Genomic DNA, 18,442 nt, shown 5'->3' with positions numbered 1-18,442 from the left:
AGACATTGGACAACAGAGTTCAGGACTGAGATCCCTGAGAAAAGGGAATCAAATAAGGTGAACCTTATAATTGCTCTAGCTTTCTACCAGGAGGCAATTTCCAGAATGTGATGAAAGAAGGAACAACCCAAATATATTCAGAGTTGAAGAGATAGAGATTAAACTTTGGGGAGATAAAGATTAAACTTTAGAGAATCCATCAGTACATGTGGATACAATATTGGAAATAAGAGAGCTATACAAAGAAAGAGCTCCAGACATCTGCAGAGGAGTACTTTGAAGTCTTTAACGGAATACCAATTAGTGCAAAGGGTGAAACTCCATGATATTGAGCAAAGAATAGCTGTTGGGAGAGTACAATTATCAGAGAGCTCTAAATTGAACAATTTCCAGAGCTTACACAGGGCTAAAAATCATTCATGTTGCTACCAACAAGAGTGGAGAGACCCGTTGACTGCACAGAGCATCCAGTAGAACTCCAAAAGTGTCACACACCTAAGCAGTGTGGCTAAAGTAGCTCTAGAGTAAAGGCCACTCTAGGCCTGCCCTAAAAAACTACAAAACAATTCTCAAAATGATCAAACTGATCTATGAGTAACTAAACAGCCTACCTAAATGAAGCCCAACATCTTCAGAAGAATACAGCAAAATTCATCACTCAGCAATGTACAAGTCACAGAGTCAAATGTTTTGCATCCAATTAAAAATTACTAGACATGCAAAGAAGCAGAAAATTGAGATTTGTAAGAAGAGAAATTAAAAGAAATAGACCCAGAATGATGAGATTAACCAATAATTTTAAAGTTACTATTATAAATATGCATGATGGTTTAAATGCAATCATGAATCTAATGAGGAAAAAAATGGAAGGTATAAAAATGTTAGTATATTACAATGTTAACAATGTTAGAACTTCCAAATAGAACTTCTAGAAATTAAAAATAAAATATTAGAAAGGAAAATTTCATTGGATAGGATTTACACTAGAATAGACACTGCAAAAGAAACCATCAGTCAACTGAAAGTCATAGCAAGAGAAACTATTCAAACATAAATACAAAAGAAAAAGGACTGAAGAAAATTAACAGAGCTTCAATGACCTGCTGGATATCTATATCTGTATCTATCTAGCTATCTATGTGTGTATTTATGGCATATATGAAATTAGAGTACCAGAAGGAAAGAAGAGTGAAGGAAGAAGAGACAAAATATTTGGAGATAGCAATTAATGGCAGATTTTTTTAAAGAATTTGGTAAATATTACAAACTGACAAATCCAAGAAACTTAACAAACTCTAAGCATGAGAAACATGAAGAAAATCACACCAAGTCAGATAATAATCAAATTGAATAAAGAGTGACAAAGAGAATAAATAAAAATGACAAGAGACAAAAGACCCAATAATACAGAAGATAGAGGATAATAAACACTGTAGACTTGTCTGAAAGTATGTCAGGTGATAAGGGAAAAAAATGTTTAAAATGCTGAAAGAAAAATAAATGTATCAGCTTAGAAATTCTATGTATAAGAAAACTATCTTTTAAGAATGAAAGCTAAAAAGAGACTTTTTCAGACACGAGAACTGAGACAATTCATTGTCAGCAGACAAGAACTAAAAGAAATGTTCAAGGGCACTTCTCAGGCAGTAGGAAAATGAAACTTGGATCCACACAAAGGGATAAAGAGTGTAAAATGGTAAATATGTAGATAAATATAAGAAAATTTTTTCTCATTTTTAATATATTTAAAAATTTTTCAAAGCAAAAATAATATTTAAAGCAAAAATAATAACAGTGTATTGTGGAGTTTATAGCACGTAGCAATAAACATAGCAGTAAACAAAATCACTATCACAAAAGACAGGAGGGGGAAATGATAATGTGCTGGTTTAAGTTTCTTTTTTTTAATTGAGGTAAAATTGGTATATGACATTATATAAGTTTCAGATGTACAATATTATAGTCCAACATCTGTATACACCACAAAGTGACCCCCTTCACCCATTTACACCTCCTGTATACATAGAAGGTGACCCAGGAAAACTGAGTAACTCCCCAAAATGGTCAAAACCATCACCATAAATACCATCTTCAGCTAAAGACGAAAGAAGATGTTGGGAGTGGGGAGTTGGTTATCGGAGGTTACCAGGAAAAGCACAGTAAACAAGAGTAAGGTTGTTAAGCAGATTTAAGTCATTGCCTTCTCAATTGATAAGAGTTTCTAGAGATTTTGTCATCTTTCTCTTCCTGATACAGAGAAGGAGACAACCTTACAAATAAAGATTTCTCGGGGCCAGCCCCGTGGCATAGTAGTTAAGTGCATGTGCTCCACTGCTGGTGGCCTGGGTTCGGATCCCAGGCGCACACCGACGCACTGCTTGTCAGGCCATGCTGTGGCGGCATCCCATATAAGGTGGAGGAAGATGGGCACAGATGTTAGCCCAGGGCCAGTCTTCCTCAGCAAAAAGAGGAGGATTGGCATGGATGTTAGCTCAGGTTTGATCTTCCTCACAAAAAAAAACAAAAACAAAAACAAACAAATAGAGATTTCTCTTATAAATGTAAATATCTCTTAGAAAACAGTAGCTTATACTAGGTCTTCAGAGCTTCTCCTGTGTCTGCAGTTTCTTAAAAATAACCAGCACAAGATAATCTTTATACCTAAGAGACATATTTTGGGGAGGCAAATTCTACTCGCCTACATAACAAATAAAACACAATAGCAAAATGGTGGAATTAAATCCAACTATGTTGATAGTTACATTCATGTAGTCTAAATACTACAATCAGGAAGAAAAGACTGTTAGCCTGAATTGAAACAAAAAAAGGAGGACCCCACCCATCCTATTTGAAACATATGCACTTTAAAGATAAAGACATATTAAATAAAAGGATGGAAAAAGATATACTATGAAAACACTATATTAATATCAGATAAAGTAGTCTTTAGAACAAGAAATTCTACAAAGGATGAAGAAGGGCATTTTATAATGATTAAGACGTCAATTTAACAGAAGACATAAAAATCCTAAATGTGTTTTCACCTAATAATAAAGGTTTAAAGTTCGTAAAGCAAACTTGTAGAACTGAAAAGAAAAAAACATTGTAATCCACAATTACAGTTGAAGATGCCAACCCCTCTCTCTCATTAATTGATACTATAAATAGACAAAACATTTAGAACTACAATCAAGAATATCAAATTACAGATTCATTTTCAATGCACGTAGAACATTCACCAACACAGACATGTATAGGTCCCTAAAATAGGTCTCAATAAATTTAAAAAGATTGAAATCACAGAGTATATTCTTTGACATCAACAGAATTAAACAGAAATCAACAACAGAAAGATATCTGGAAAGTCTCCAAGTGTTTGGAGCTTAGAATACTTCTAAATAACTCTGGGTCAAAGTATAAATTATAAGAGAAATTAGAAAATTCTTTCTTTTTTTTTTTTTTTTTATGAGGAAGATCAGCCCTGTGCTAACATCCGCCAATCCTCCCCTTTTTTTTTGCTGAGGAGGACTGGCCCTGGGCCAACATCTGTGCCCATCTTCCTCCACTTTATATGGGACACCGCCACAGCATGGCTTGCCAAGTGGTGTGTTGGTGCATGCCCGAGATCCGAACCGGCGAACCCCGGGCCACTGCAGCGGAGTGCACGCACTTAACAGCTTACGCCACCAGGCCGGCCCCTAGAACATACTTTAGACTAAATTATATTTAACACACATGTGTCATAATTTGTGGGATGCAGGTAAATCAGTGGTGAGAAGGAAATTTATGGTTTTAAATGCTTTATTAAAAAAAAAGAAACAGCTAAAACCAATGTTCTAAACTTCTAACTTAATAAGCTAAAAGAAGAAGAGCTAATTAAGTCCAAAGTAAGTACAAGGACAGAAATAATATAAATATGAACAGAATTCAATAGAATAGAAAACTGTCAAACAACAAAGAAAAACAATGTAAAAATAGCTAATTATTTTAAAAGATTAATAAAACTCTAGCTAGTCTGATCAACACACAAAAAAAGCTTCAAATTGCTAACATCAGAAATGAATGAGGAGATATCACCACAGACCCTACAGACATTAAAAAGATGAGTGAATATCATGTACAAGTTTACGTCAATTTATTCAACAAGTTAGATGAAATAGACAAATTCTATGTAGGACACATATTATAAAAAATTACTCAAGAAGAAAAAGAAAATCTTAATAGCCCTATTACAGTTAAGGAAATGAATATATAGTTTAAAACCTTTCCACAAAGGGAATTCTAGGCCCAGATTGTTTCACTGGCAAATTTTATCAAACATTTAAGAGAGAAATAATACTGGTCATAAACAAATCTTCTCAGAAAATAGAGGAAGAGGGAAAACTTACCCACTAATATTATGAGGCCAGTATTACCCTGATGCCAAAACTAGGCACATAAAATGCTTTACCAGAAGAGAAAACTATAAACATAGACACATATATCCTTAACAAAATATTACTATTGTATCTAGCAATACATAAAAAGGATAATACATCTTGACAAGTAGGATTTATTCCACAAATGCAAGGTTGATTTAATATTTGAAAATCAATCCATGTAGTTTATATATTTAGAGAATAAATGATAAAAACCATCTAATTATCTCAATAGACAAGGAAAAACCATTTGCCAAAATTTAATAACCATTGACTGGCTCCAGAGTTGGGGTGGGGGAAGAGATTAAGTACAAAATCTGAGAACTTCTTAGAATGAAGGAAATGTTCTGTATCTTGAATGTTGTGGTAGTTCCAATGGTGAATACTGTAGGGGAGGAAAAAAAAATTTTTCCTCTACCCATGTTAGGAACCCTGTAAATTAGACTGGCAAAAGACAGATTAACAAGAGAAACACAAACAAAAAATTTATTAACATGTATATTTTGCACATGTATACATGAAAGTACCCAGTGATGAGTAATCCAAAGAGATGGTTAGAAATTGGGCTTATATACTACTTTAGGCCACGCAAAGAAAAGAAGTTGGGGGCTTCTGGGTGGGGGAGGCAAGCTATGGGAAGGTGACAAGGAAAAGTATGTTAAACTAGGGTTGTAGCATAAGGTTATGCAGGTTTAAGTCCCTGCCTTCTCCATTAGTAAATTGTTAAGAATCCTCCTCTTCCTGGTAGAGGAGAGAGAGAGACCTTCTAGAAATGGAAATTTCCTTTATAAATGTAAATTTCCTTTACAAAAGGAAAATTTGTGCCCTGTTTTTAGAGCTTTTCCTGCATCTGCTGGTTCTTAATGTCTTTTACCTAAAAATAATCCATATGCTAAAGAGGCATATTTTGGGGTGGCACATTCTGGTACCCTTCAATGCATTAATCAAAACTCACGTAACAATGCACTTAAAGGGTTGCATTTTATTGTATGTAAATTTTGCCTCTCTAAAGAAACAAGATGACACCAATTTTTGTTGCCATTAATAGTGAAAGAGTATGGTAATCATTTAAAAAAAAGTTTTCTTACATTGCTAAAGGCAAGTTTCTCTTTATATCATAAGATTTCTGAACTTACTCTTAGATTGGCTGCTTAATGGAATCATCTTTAGCTCATTAACAATTTGAAATTCAAATAAAGCAGTTCTAATATACTAATTTGGTGGTAAGGATGAACTATTATATTTATATAATTTTGCGTATTTACGTTATGATATTTGGACACTGAAACTGGGAAGAAAGCTCTGGTGATTTGATTACTAAAAAGCCAAGGGTCACATATTCAAATGCTTCAGAGGATAGGCAAGTAACATAAAGCAAACAGGACTGTACAGACAATCTGACCCACTGGAAAGTCAATAACATTGAAAATCATTCAGATTCCACTTTTTAAAACAAGTTTCTAGACAAACAAAAGTATCTGAGGGCAGATAGTGCAGAATTTGTGATGTCATAAAATAGAAAGTAGAATGTTCTCTTTAAATTTACCTTCAATAATTTAAATTGCCTTCCAAGTTTCTTGATGTATTTTACACTTTCATCTCTGTTTTCACTATTTAACTTTTATTTCATTAGGCGCTAATAGGGGTAACTCAATCTCAGTTCATTTCTTCAAACCATTGTGAACTTTAAAATATTATAATTTTAGATTTGTCACCAATCTGAAGTAAATAATGAGTTTCTTAGATTTTAGGAAAAGTAGAGAAATTTATAGCTCTCTCAAACTGGAAATCTGGTTATGTAGAGGACACTCTAGGAAAGAGGGAGAGGAAGAAGAAACTTTTTTTTCTTTACTCTCTGAGGTTCAATGGCTGGAAGCCCTGCAAATTAAACTGACAAAAGACAGATTAACAAGAGAACAAAAGTAGATTTCATTGCATACATATGTACATACATACTGGGATTTCACAAAGAAAAGTGATTCCAGGAGGCATTTAGAATGGGAGGCTTATATCCCATCTTAGGCTAGACAAAGGAAAAGGGGTTTGGGACTTCTGTGGGAGGGAGATAAAGTATGGGAAGGTGAGGGGACACACTGTCTTGTAAAATAAGGGTTATTTAGTAAGAGTTTTTTTATGCAGGTAAACATCGTCTCAGGTGCGAAGAGTTGTCTCCAGAGCAGTTTTTTTCCTGGTAAGGTAGAGGTAAACACCATTACAAATGGAAACTTATGTCCTGCTTTTAAAAAGAGAGAGAGAGGGCAGAGAGCTAATTGCCTTCAGCTCAGAACAATCCTTATGCCAAAGTGGCATATATTTTGAGGTGGCATATTCTGGCCCCTTCAGAGGGAAGCAGGAATACTAGAAACATTTTGAATTAATAATCTTCCTTATGCTCTTTATTAATTTTATTTTTAAAGGTCTTAGGTGAAAGATGAAGTATAATTATGTTATGTTTTCAATTAATCAATCATCAAGTACTTATTAAATGCTTGTGAATCTGGCAGATCTAAAAAGAGTAACTAAGAAATGCTCTAAATGTGTGCCTTGAGAGTCAGAAGACAGGGCCATGTTTCCCCTGCATATTTTTAAAAATGTTAAGGAAATAAAAATTAATTTGATGTGTTAGAAAATAGAAAAACTAAAGGCTTTAGAAGATATGTGAGAGATGTAATGAAATAAGTATTTAAAGCTAACTTGAGCAATGGCATGTCTATCTCTATTTTTATGTTTATTCATTCTTAAAATTACACACGTTGTGAGCCGCTCATTGCCCGTTGATCAGATAGCATATTTTCCAGCGTCATCCTGTGATTTTTTTTCTTTCATAGATTTCTCCCCATTCAGCCTATTATTCTGAAAAATCTGTCCACAAAAACTATGTTTATCTCTCCTCATTTGTTTTCTGCACATTTTTTCCTCATTTTGTAAATCTGGTCAACATAGGACAGACAGCAGCCATTGACTATAGAGAAAGTCTGTTTTAAGTACTAACTGCTTAGGGGAAGGTTGGAGACATTAATCCTTCATCTCCTTTTCTTTAACAATGCTAGCTGGCAGGTAGCCAGTGGGAAAGTAGAAGAGGAGCTTTCAGAAAGAAAACATTCTCGGTAGAATGTAGTGGCCCATTATGGTATTAAACAAAAGTAGTTTTCCTGGAATCAGTTTCTAGGAAAGCTTGTTATGCCACTTTGAATTTATTCAATAAAAAGAAGAAGAAGGAAGAGGAAAAAAGAAAGGAAAGAAAAAATTTAAAGAAAACTTAATGTTATAAAATGCAAAATTTTTTCTGATTTCCCGTAATTAATGTTGTTGTTGACCCCTATTTTGTTCGTACTTCATATATTGAAACCAAAGCACTTAGTGTTAGTTTTAATAAGTGATTGTTGTAGTTACTATGTTTATTTTGGACATGTTCATCTATTATTGGTGTTTTAAGATGTTGAGTGAGAGGAATGGATTGTTTGTAAAGACAATGAGAAACCTCAACTTTTAACTCAGCTTCCCCTTAGAAGAGAAAGCTGTCACCCCTTGAACAGCTGTTAAACATTGTCTTCATTTAGTTAGTGTTTGCCAAATTCTTGCAGTGCAGTTGGCATTAATTGTTGTTGTTGGTTTTTGCTTTTGGTTTTTTTTGAGGCTATAATGAAGCTAAAGACTAGAACATACTTTACCTCTCGGGATGAATGACCGGTTTGGTTATATTTGCAAAACTTTATCAGAGCTGTTTTAGATCATTCTTTGTCATGAAGATGAAACTTCAATTTTCAGGATTGGTCATTTCAGGGTGTTTTGAGGAAGTAAATTTATCTGCAAGCTAATGGTACCATTTAAACATTTTCATTGCATTTTAAAAAGATAGAGATAAGTCATTCTATGACCTTGGTGCTCCTGTTAAACCTTAGTGTTCTAGGGTTTTAGTTATATATTTTTTTCCCCAGCTTTATTGTAGATTTTTAACATGTCCTAAAATTCTCAAATTGATAGTTCACCATTCTATGCCATATTAAGCAGTTAGCATGTATATTCCTTTCCTTTAATGCTTTCCTTAAGGTTTCTCTTGAGGGAATTTTGCCAGAGTTTGTTGAACAATTGATTGTTATATGTAAATTAGTCAAGTATTTGTGTGTGTGTTTATGCACTTCACTTTATAGTTCCATGATAACATTAAATGTACATTTAAACATTTCTTAACTCTTTTCCCTTTTTCAGATGATACTAAGATGGCTATCAGAGCTAGTCTTCCTACTATCAGTAGACTTACATGTGTGAGTCTGAGATTGCTAATAAGAGTATATCACTTTAAAACTTTCCGGCATTGAAGCCAAGATTTCATGAGATCTTCATAGAAAGTACGTAAATCACTACCCACTATGATTACAAGCTTGTAGTTAATGTTTTGTTACACAGTTCTTCTACAATCTGGAATAACGTTGTTCCCAGAAGCAAATTAGAATGCTTTGTAGTGTCACTCCTACCTGACTTCCAACTTGGCATCTCCACGTGTCTGTTATTTTTAGATGAGTCATTGTATATCTTAATTATGTGAAATAACCTACAAAGCACCGTATTAAGCAACTCTATTTCGTGTGTGTGTATGTTAGCATATAATTTATATAGTTCCTTGGCTTCTTTGTTTAATTAGACTGTAGTGGAACTATCATTAAAATGACAATACTCTCCTTGCCATTAATTATGACTTATCTTGTTTCCTTGTTAATGGATGCTTCCTACTACTGAAAGAAATAGTTATTTTCTTAGTTCTCCATCAATATTACTTTTCTTAAGATTCCATCCTTAAGATTCTATAATTTTATGAAAAAAGGTAGAGAATTAAAAGTTGAGTTAGTAGTATCTAAAGAATACTTTTGTCCATTAGTCCATCTTAATACAAAGCACTGAGTGGGTCTTAATTTTTTTGACCAACTTTCTCTTTTATATTCACATGAATAGAAAAGTAAATGTGATTATGTGCATATTATGTATTCAACTATTTAGAATTATAATATTAAATGTGTTTGGTGATGTCAGGGAAACTCAGTTAAGTGAACTAGATGTTTGTGGAGAGTTAGGAGTCAGTGGGGTGGAAAACTGTGGTGATAACGTATTGACATGATTGAGTAGGCTGTGGGACCAATGCTCATCTGTGAGCATGGAAATAGCATGACTATGTTTTAGGAAAATCACTTTCTATATCTGCTAGAGAAAGGGTTGATTAGAAGGAAGGAAGATTTCATTTAGGGAGTTACTGTCTTCACAAGAAATGATAATAGACTCATCTAGAGGAAATGGAATGCTAAGGAGGTGGATTTCAATGACATTTAGGTCACAGCATTCATAGGACCTAGTGACTATTTGGGGAATGTGGGAGGGTGTAGCCAAGGATAAATCCTAAGTTTCTGTCTAGGGTAACGGGTTGGATGGTAATGATACCAGACCTCTTAATCTCAGGTTCATGTGCCCAATGCACAGTAAGCCAATCACTGAAATATTGGTGCTTGAAGATGGAGAAAAGTTTATTTGAATTGGTCAAAATGAGAAGGCGGGAGGATAGGTTCTTTCAAATCCACCTTAACAAGAGAAGAAAGCAAGGGTTTTATAAAGATAAGGGGCTTGGCAGGAGGAGTTTTGGAGAAACAAAGGGGAAATCTGTGTTTCTTTCACTCCAGACAAGCCCTTGGGAAATCTGACTTCTGGGCATCAACAGCAGCTGGGGGCTGATTATCTGGTGATCATAATTTCCTTGAAGGCATTCTTTTTCTTCTGTAAAACAAGTCCCTAAATCCTTGTGACCCTTGAATCACCCCTCAGGTTAAACAAGAAAACAGCAAATTGACAAGATTCTTTTCATCTATGACTGTGTTGGAAACAAGGTTGAAAGGTAGTCACATTCTTATTGAATATTTACAGTAACCCTCAGGTACCCGGCTTCAGTAATACCCAGATCCAGAAGACAGGAGATAAGAATATGTTGGGCTAGTATTTCCAAACATGAGAAAATTTTGTTTATTTCCACCCATTCTTCTTGTATGGTATGTACTTTCCACCCTTTTCTATCATACCAGCTCTCTTATTTCTGGTGGGAATCGGAAGTATTTAGCATTGCTGAGGATCAGACAGCTCCATGCCAGGGATTCTTGGCCACAACTAACCAACAAAAGTTACAACTTCATCAAAGAATCTTTACTTTAAAAAACTAAATGATGAAATATCTGGGTCTAAAGTCATGTGGCTCATAATACCAGGTTGCAAGATTGATTATTTTTACACTGTTGACTACTTTATTTTAATCAAGAAAGAAATTTAGGAAAAGTAGGCTCAATTCAGAAAATTTTGTGTGATTTCAGTTCCCAACATATAAAAATATTTGTCAGATTTTGGGTGGTTTACTAGGATTGGCAATTTACGTTGAGGTGATATTGTGAAACTAACCATCCTATTACTTGCCTGAAACTGTTGAACATTTAAATATTATCTCATTTAGTTATTTCAAAACACTTTTTACTTAGTCCCACTTTATAAATGAGGAAACAGGCTGAAACAGTTTAAATACTGGAGTAGGACTGGATGGGAACTAGGTTTGCTTTACTCTAAAATGTAAGAAATAAATATGACCAGTGCATGTTCTTGAAAAGAGAGCACAGAGGGGAGGAAAAACCTTTTTCCTCTACCCTGTTGGGTTCACTGGCTGAGCCCTTGAATCAAACTGATAAGAGACAGCTTATCAAGAGAAAAAAAAAGTTTTAATTATGTAGATACGTATGAGAGTTTCACAAGGAAATGAGACTCAAAGGGCCAGATGATTGAGGATTATACCATCTTAGACTAAACAAGGAAAAGGAGTTTTGGGCTTCTGGGAGAGAAATGCAAGTTACAGGAAAGTGAAGAGAGGAAATGTATGGTGAATAAGGATAGTCTTGTATGCATATAAGAGTTTCTGAGGTGATAAGAGTTGACTCCTAGAGTAGTTCTCTTCCTGGTAAGGAGACACTTTTACAAATGGAAATTTCCTTTATAAATGTAAATTTCCTTTACAAAAGAGGAAATTTATACTCTCTTTTTTAGGCAATCAGGGGAGGTAAAGAGCTTTTACAGCTGGTTCTCAATTGCCTTTAGCTCAAAATAATGCATATGCTAAAGAGCCATATTTTGGGGTCTTATATTCTAGTATTCTTCAAGCACATCCATCTAATTTTTAGAACTGTAATCTCAAAGATCCATTCTGATTGCTGAGCATGGAATTTCCTTCCAATAATGGCTTGTGGGATCACGGGTTTAAGTGTTCTTTTATTTTTATTTTTTTATTGTTTATTTTTATTTTTTAAGAATTCTAATCCTTTTCTATCTAGCCTTTTCTCTCCATAGAGATCTATGGTTTTGACCAAGTTGTTTGTTCTTCTTGCGTTGTACTTTTCAGTGAGAAAATAAGTACCAAGTGTGTGTACTTATTAAATGTATTGTGATATTTTACATACCCAGGGTCCCATGTTTTTATAACAGACAATGCCAACATTCAGAACTTTGAGGGGCTGGCTCCGTGGCACAAGCAGTTAAGTGCACGCGCTCTGCTGCGGCCGCCCGGATTTGCAGGTTTGGAACCGGAGGCGCCCACTGATGCACCGCGTGTCAAGCCGTGCTGTGGCGTCGTCCCATGTAAAGTGGAGGAAGATGGGCACGGATGTTAGCTCAGGGCTGATCTTCTTCAGCAAAAAACAAAACAAAACAAAACAAAAAGAGCTTTGAGTAAACTTCAAAAGTTTTTTCAAATTTTCACATATATCTTCCCTTGAAAATCAGAACTAAATAATTACTTCAATAACTACCTATAACATGTTTAAGCTGCAACATTGGTTTCTTCCTCATGTGTAATTTCTAGGTAGAACTCTCAAGCTGAGTGATAAAGGATAGCATTGATCGTCCTTTGCCAACTCTCTCCTTGGAGTTTACTTTTTTTTTTTTTAAGGTATTTATTTATTTATTTATTTGTTTATTTATGTATGTATGTATGTATGTATGTATGTATGTATGTATGTATGTAAGATCAGCTCTGAGCTAACATCCATGCTGATCCTCCTCTTTTTGTTGAGGAAGACCGGCCCTGGGCTAACATCCATGCCCATCTTCCTTTACTTTATATGGGACATCACCACAGCATGGCGTGACAAGCAGTGCCTCCGTTCGCTCCCAGGATCCGAACCAGGCCGCCAGCAGCCAAGCGCACGCACTTAACTGCTACGCCACAGGGCCGGCCTCTGGAGTTTACTTTAGAAATAGAATGTTGGAAACACAAATAGGAGATGTGGTCGGATGTGTTGTTTTCTACTATGTCACCTAAGTTGTTTAAAAAATGTGCTTCGTAATTTTTACGGCAATGTCTCAGAAGGCATATGGGGACACATTCACTCTCATAGTCTTCCCTTCCAAGAGGTTGAAAATTTTGATAATTTTTATAATCATATTAGTTTCCTTTCATCATTCAGTGAAGCACTTCTGGCTAATGGCCACCCATGCTGTTTGTTTTTGGCACAGATGTATGTTTTAAACTAGTGCATTAACTATTTTTTTTCTCCATCATTTACTTCCTCTATCTTTGATTCTCTTTTGGAAATTCTCTTAAGTGTGCTCATCTCTTTTATTCTTCTAGTCTTAATTATATGCTCTTGCAGATATACCTACCTACTTCCCTCATCTCTTTTCATTTTTGAACTTTAATTTGTCATTTTGCCCTCCTGGAATATTTCCATCATCTTCTTTGCTAGTCCATGTTCTTCTTTTCTTTGAGACCCTTTAATTCACCTTTTCTGATGATGGTAATTTTATTCACCTTTCTAAAATTTGTTGAAGGCATAATATGTGGTAGGAACTATGCTAGGTGCCAGGGATATTGTGATGGATATAGAAAAGGTCCGACATAACAGCTTGCAAGGACCGAAATAATTAAGCAGTTCATACCATACCATGTGATAAGAACCGTGGAAAAGGAACAGTTCTGAGTTGTTAAGGGGCATCTGGGAGCACATAGAAGAGGCTTCACCAAGACTGGGGTCAAGAGGAATTCCTGCATATGAATTAGTCAGGCAAAGGGCAGGTGATGAAAGAAAAAGTTTTCTAGGCATACAAGGCCCAGAAGAGAGAGAGAGAGAGAAAGTGTGTGTGCGTGGCACTTTATTAGTATTGAAACCATCTCAGTATAATTGAATGTACATTTAGGTTACTTTCTGTGCAGCTATAAAAACTTCTGAGGTTTCTGGTGTTTATGTGTTTATGTTTTTCCTTGGCTCAAACATAGGACTTCTCTATTCTACTTTCATTGTAACTGCCCACATGCCATAATTCAGTTGAGAGATAATGAGTGCTTTATACCTGTTATTGACTAATTTTGGGTGCCTGGGGCAGGTATGTAAATACATTTCCAAGTTTGTTATAATGAGTGAGGATTGATGTGTGTGTTTCTCCTCTAGTGGGAAAGTCTGAATGTGATGATTATAGTGTATAATTGGCAAACATTCAATTTCAGGTAACTTTTGGTAAAGTATGTAGCATGGTATATATATTACATGATGCAATTGTACTAGGCAAGGGACTACTCCTGGGACAAACCACAACCTGGATTTTGAATCAGAGGCTTCTGGCACTGTAATGATGAAATGGGCCTTAGATAACAAATGGTCCAGCTCCCTCACGTTACAGATGAGGAAACTGACACCCAGAGAGGTAATAAATGAGAGAACTCTAAATTAACTGTGATGAGGATTTTTTTATGTTATGTTTGTTTTTATTTCTAATTATGTTTTAGTATAACTACTGGAGTCGTTTGCCATTTCTGTTGGTTACATAACTTATGTAATCAATTTTTTTAATTAATAAACTAGCAAACAGGTATACAGGTTATTTTCAAATCGAAAATTAAAGAACTATTAAAGGAGGAGATGTTTGAGCCTCAGGTTTTTTTTTTTAACTAGTCTGACCAAAGCTCAAATTTAAGGAATTCTAGAGGGAGAAAGTAGAGATTGTTTTTTATTCTAGATGACTTATAGGAGAAAAAGCTTAAATAAATTGACTTATTTTTGTGATCTACTTCCTCTCTCATTTACAAATGAGTAAAGATAAATCTCCAGTTTGTTGCTTATCTTTGCTAAGAGATTATTTTTGTTTGAGGCACAACAGTTTAAGTTAATACTCACTATGTTCCTGTTAAAAAGGCAATGCAAATATCAGTATCTTTTTACAATGAGGACCTCGAGGACTCGTAGATTGGACTGAATCATTTCTCTAAGATCTTTCGGTTAGTAAGTAACACAACTGATATCAGAACACAGTGACATCAGTGCTCTAGTTTGGCATTCTTTCCACTGGTCAGAAGGAGAAGAAGGACAAGAGGAGAGAGAGAAGGAAGAAGATGAAAGGGGAAAAAGAAGAAGAGGGAAGGAGAGGAGGAGGAAAAATGTGCGTTTATTATCTGCCATTCGTAATGTTTAGCACAGTTATACTTTATAGCTTTCAATTTTCATAGTAACCTGAAATAGATATTATCCTTATTTTACAGTTGAGGAAACTGAATCTCCAAGACGATGTATTCCTCGCTTAAAGTTACATAGCTAGTTTTGGAGATACCCCAAAGCCTGCCTTTCCACCACTTCACAAAACTGTTTCCCATGTTGGGGTGCCCCAGTGGCTCAAGTGGTTAAGTGCGCGCGCTCCACTACAGTGGCCCAGGGTTCGCCGGTTCGGATCCCGGGTGCGCACCGACCCACCACTTGGCAAACCATGCTGTGGGGGCATCCCATAGAAAGTGGAGGAAGATGGGCACAGATGTTAGCCCAGGGCCAGTCTTCCTCAGCAAAAAAAAGAGGAGGATTGGCAGATGTTAGCACGGGGCTGATCTTCCTCACAAAACAAAACAAAACAAAAAAAACCTGATTCCCATGTCGTTCCTTATCTCCCTGTATTTTTTTAAATGGGCTTTGCAAAATTCATTTTAAATTTTATTTCGTTTCTGTAAGAGAAGCAGATCAGGAACACTAAAAAACAAACAAAACTCTGGCTCTGCACCATAGTGTGTTGGTAGTATCAACACTCTTTCACGGGGAAAATATAAATATGTTTCTGGACTAAAGTGAAAGTAGGGAATTAAAAGTTAATATCAGAACTGAAGCAAAGCCACGTTTCGTGAAGCACACATTAATAGCAGTACATTGGATCAAAGAATGTGATCTCATTTCATAGTAAAACAGGTCGTGCAAGCCCAGGTAACTCAGGAAGCAGAATGGTAATTATTCACAGAAGAAAGCAGGTGGTATACTGTTACAATACCACAGGAGAAAGCCAGAAGGTCAGAAAGCTTGCGGGGTAACTGACACAATTTGAAACTGCTTGGCCCCCTTTAAAAAGAAATAATAAAATGGGAGAGAATGAAGCAAGTTTACCTAACACATCTTTGCAAGGTAAGTGCCAACATCTTCTAAAATGTTTGCAATCAGAAATTTAAGCAGTGTTGATTACAAGTTGTGTGTGTGTGCGCGCGCACGTGCGCGTTCATGTGTATGCCACCACCGATTTTCAAGGTGTATTTTGAGGGTGGGGAAAAGAAGTGGGGATTGTTGTTTCAGAAGAAGCCAGCTGTCTCTGTTGTGCTCAACAGCTCCACCAACACAACACAAATTTGGTGGAGATTAAGGAAAGCCTTATCCTTACTGCCTAACATAATGCTGGAGAAATGGTGCAACCAACTTCAGCACATATTTGTGTTAAATCTTTTCCAACAAAATATTGATTTTTGTCTCTACCTGTGGAATTTTTACTTATAATCAAATTTTACCTTCTCCGGGGTTTACCAGCTAAGTGTTCTTGTAATTAATGTAACCATTTTTTTTTAAGATAGAAAAACAGGGTCTCAGAGGAGAGCATATCAGTTTGGGAGAGCAGTTTCTTTTACAGATCTTACTTAATCAGATATACCTTTGTCCTGTGAAGGGATTGGCTTTGTTGATATTGGCTTGACTGGGCTTCTAAGGTTAGGCTTGTTGATAGAAACAAATACAAGGTCACTCACACATTTCACTTTTTGAGTAAGGAAAGGTCTTTCTTAAAAAAAAAAAAAAAAGAAAATAGTCCTAATGCTTATTTGTTGTCATGATTTCTAGTAGTCTACCCTCTTATGAATTATTTACCACCTGTACAGTAAGCGACATTTTTATCAAGGTATTTTTTTTAGAAATTTACCTGATAATAACATTTTTATTTGTTTAATATGTTCTTCTGAAGCTACCACCAAGAAAATCCCAAACCACCCAGTTTTCCATTAAGTGCATATAATCAAACATATAACTACATCTGTCAATTATAACACACATGAGAATAACAGTAAGATAATCATAGACATGCCTGGTCATAAAAGTATATCATCCATTTTATAGAGTTAAATTATCTTCCAGAATGCCTGTGTTTTTTATTTATTTTTTTGTGAGGAAGATCAGCCCTGTGCTAACATCTGCCAATCCTCCTCTTTTTTTGCTGAGGAAGGCTGGCCCTGGGCTAACATCCGTGCCCATCTTCCTTTGCTTTATACGGGACGCCGCCACAGCATGGCTTGACAACCGGTGTGTCGGTGTGTGCCTGGGATCCGAACCGGCAAACCCCAGGCTGCCGCAGCGGAGCGTGCACACTTAACCGCTTGTGCCACTGGGCCGGCCCCCCTGTGTTTTTTCTTTATTTTATTTAATCCTTTCTCTACTTAACCTGCTTAAGAATCCCAGAATCTTATTTTTATTTTTGTATGTTTCCTAAAAAATTCTTTTGAAATACTGCATAAAATGCTATTATAAAGCACTTTTAATTTAAAGATTAATAAAAAGTCATTTAGTGCATTCTGTTGAAGAACAATAAGGTGGAGGGCTCATTTAGCATAATTTGATGAAATAATTTATTCGTATGTGTTTTATGGACAAAGTGATATTATGTACATGATTATAACATATACTTTAATTGTCTCTGTAATATTTTTCCTTGGAAAAGTATATGGGAAACATCTAGGTTGTTAAATTTGTTCATATAATAATGATTTTGTATAAAAATGTATGACTGACAACCACCTGAATAGCCTGTCCTAGGCTGTGTGGGTGTATCACCCGTATTGGTGTTCAGGGATTGAAATAAACTGAGGAGTAACCAGGCCTGTCCCCTCTCCCCTTATCATCTCTCTTTGTGTCAGGATCATGGGTAATATTTACTTCTTATTTCAGAGTCCTAGAATGTGTCTAGATTTTCTGGGTTTTTTTTTCTTTTTCTCTGGCAGTTTTATACATGTTGTTTTTTTGGTAATATGTTCTACTGTGCAAGGGTAACTTTCCCTTTCCCCTATCTATCTATGCAACTACTTTAAGAATTAATAATCAGTATATATCAGAAAAACATGCACAAAATTTAAAACAAGAGCTATAGTAAATCATTTAAGTGTCATGGTTTGAGTTAGAAAACAATGTGCCTAGATCCATAAACCTTCTGTGTTGAGGAATACTGGTGAGATCAGTTCTATCCCAGGGTATTTTCCTTTTGCACTCTGTGAAAACTTTTCCATAAGTAATGTGTTCTCTTCTGATCTTATCTGAGTTGAAATGTATCGTCGGTAGGTCTACAAATAGTTCAGATCTCTCTTCTTGGAGTATTGAAATGATTCCATTCCAGTTGTATTTGTCTTAAGATTATTAAATTAACCTATTAATCAGGTGAGAGTTAACAAAAAACAAAGGTCCTTCTGTTGTTGGTTTTAAACTGTTTTGAAAATTTTTTTTAACTATAAGGAAAGCACTGTGGGGATAATTTGCAGCTTTATTTGTATGTGTGAATGTAAGAGGTTTTGATAAATCTGTTTAATATATTATAAAACAAACTTAGATATATCCATAACTAAGTCTTTATTTATGCAATGCTCTAACATTATTCTGTTTTCTCTGCAGTACCCTGTACTATATCTGAGGTTGAGTTTAAAATTTATCAAAATAAATGAAAAAAGCATTTTGAAATGTTAT

General features: G+C 35.4%; 1 protein-coding gene across 9 annotated transcripts in view; it reads left to right on the top strand.

Moving 5' to 3' along the window:
* Positions 1 to 18,442, top strand: part of NAALADL2 (N-acetylated alpha-linked acidic dipeptidase like 2) — a 1,131,941-nt gene that overhangs the window by 193,657 nt on the left and 919,842 nt on the right. For 3 of the 9 annotated variants that reach the window (XM_004424718.3, XM_087440006.1, XM_087440005.1), the window contains exon 1: positions 15,421 to 15,859. The exons of 5 other annotated variants lie outside the window; for them this stretch is intronic. In XM_004424718.3, the coding sequence (XP_004424775.1) occupies positions 15,817 to 15,859 (43 nt within the window). In that variant the 5' untranslated portion in view covers positions 15,421 to 15,816. Of the gene's footprint in view, positions 1 to 15,419; positions 15,860 to 18,442 lie in introns of those variants that run through there. One more of the 9 variants, XM_087440007.1, reaches the window with a different exon arrangement.

Source organism: Ceratotherium simum, chromosome 15 (assembly GCF_057802395.1).
Source record: "Ceratotherium simum simum isolate JZ-2026a chromosome 15, ASM5780239v1, whole genome shotgun sequence".
Taxonomy (NCBI): Eukaryota; Metazoa; Chordata; class Mammalia; order Perissodactyla; family Rhinocerotidae; genus Ceratotherium; species Ceratotherium simum.
This window is presented reverse-complemented; position numbering and strand designations above follow the sequence as displayed.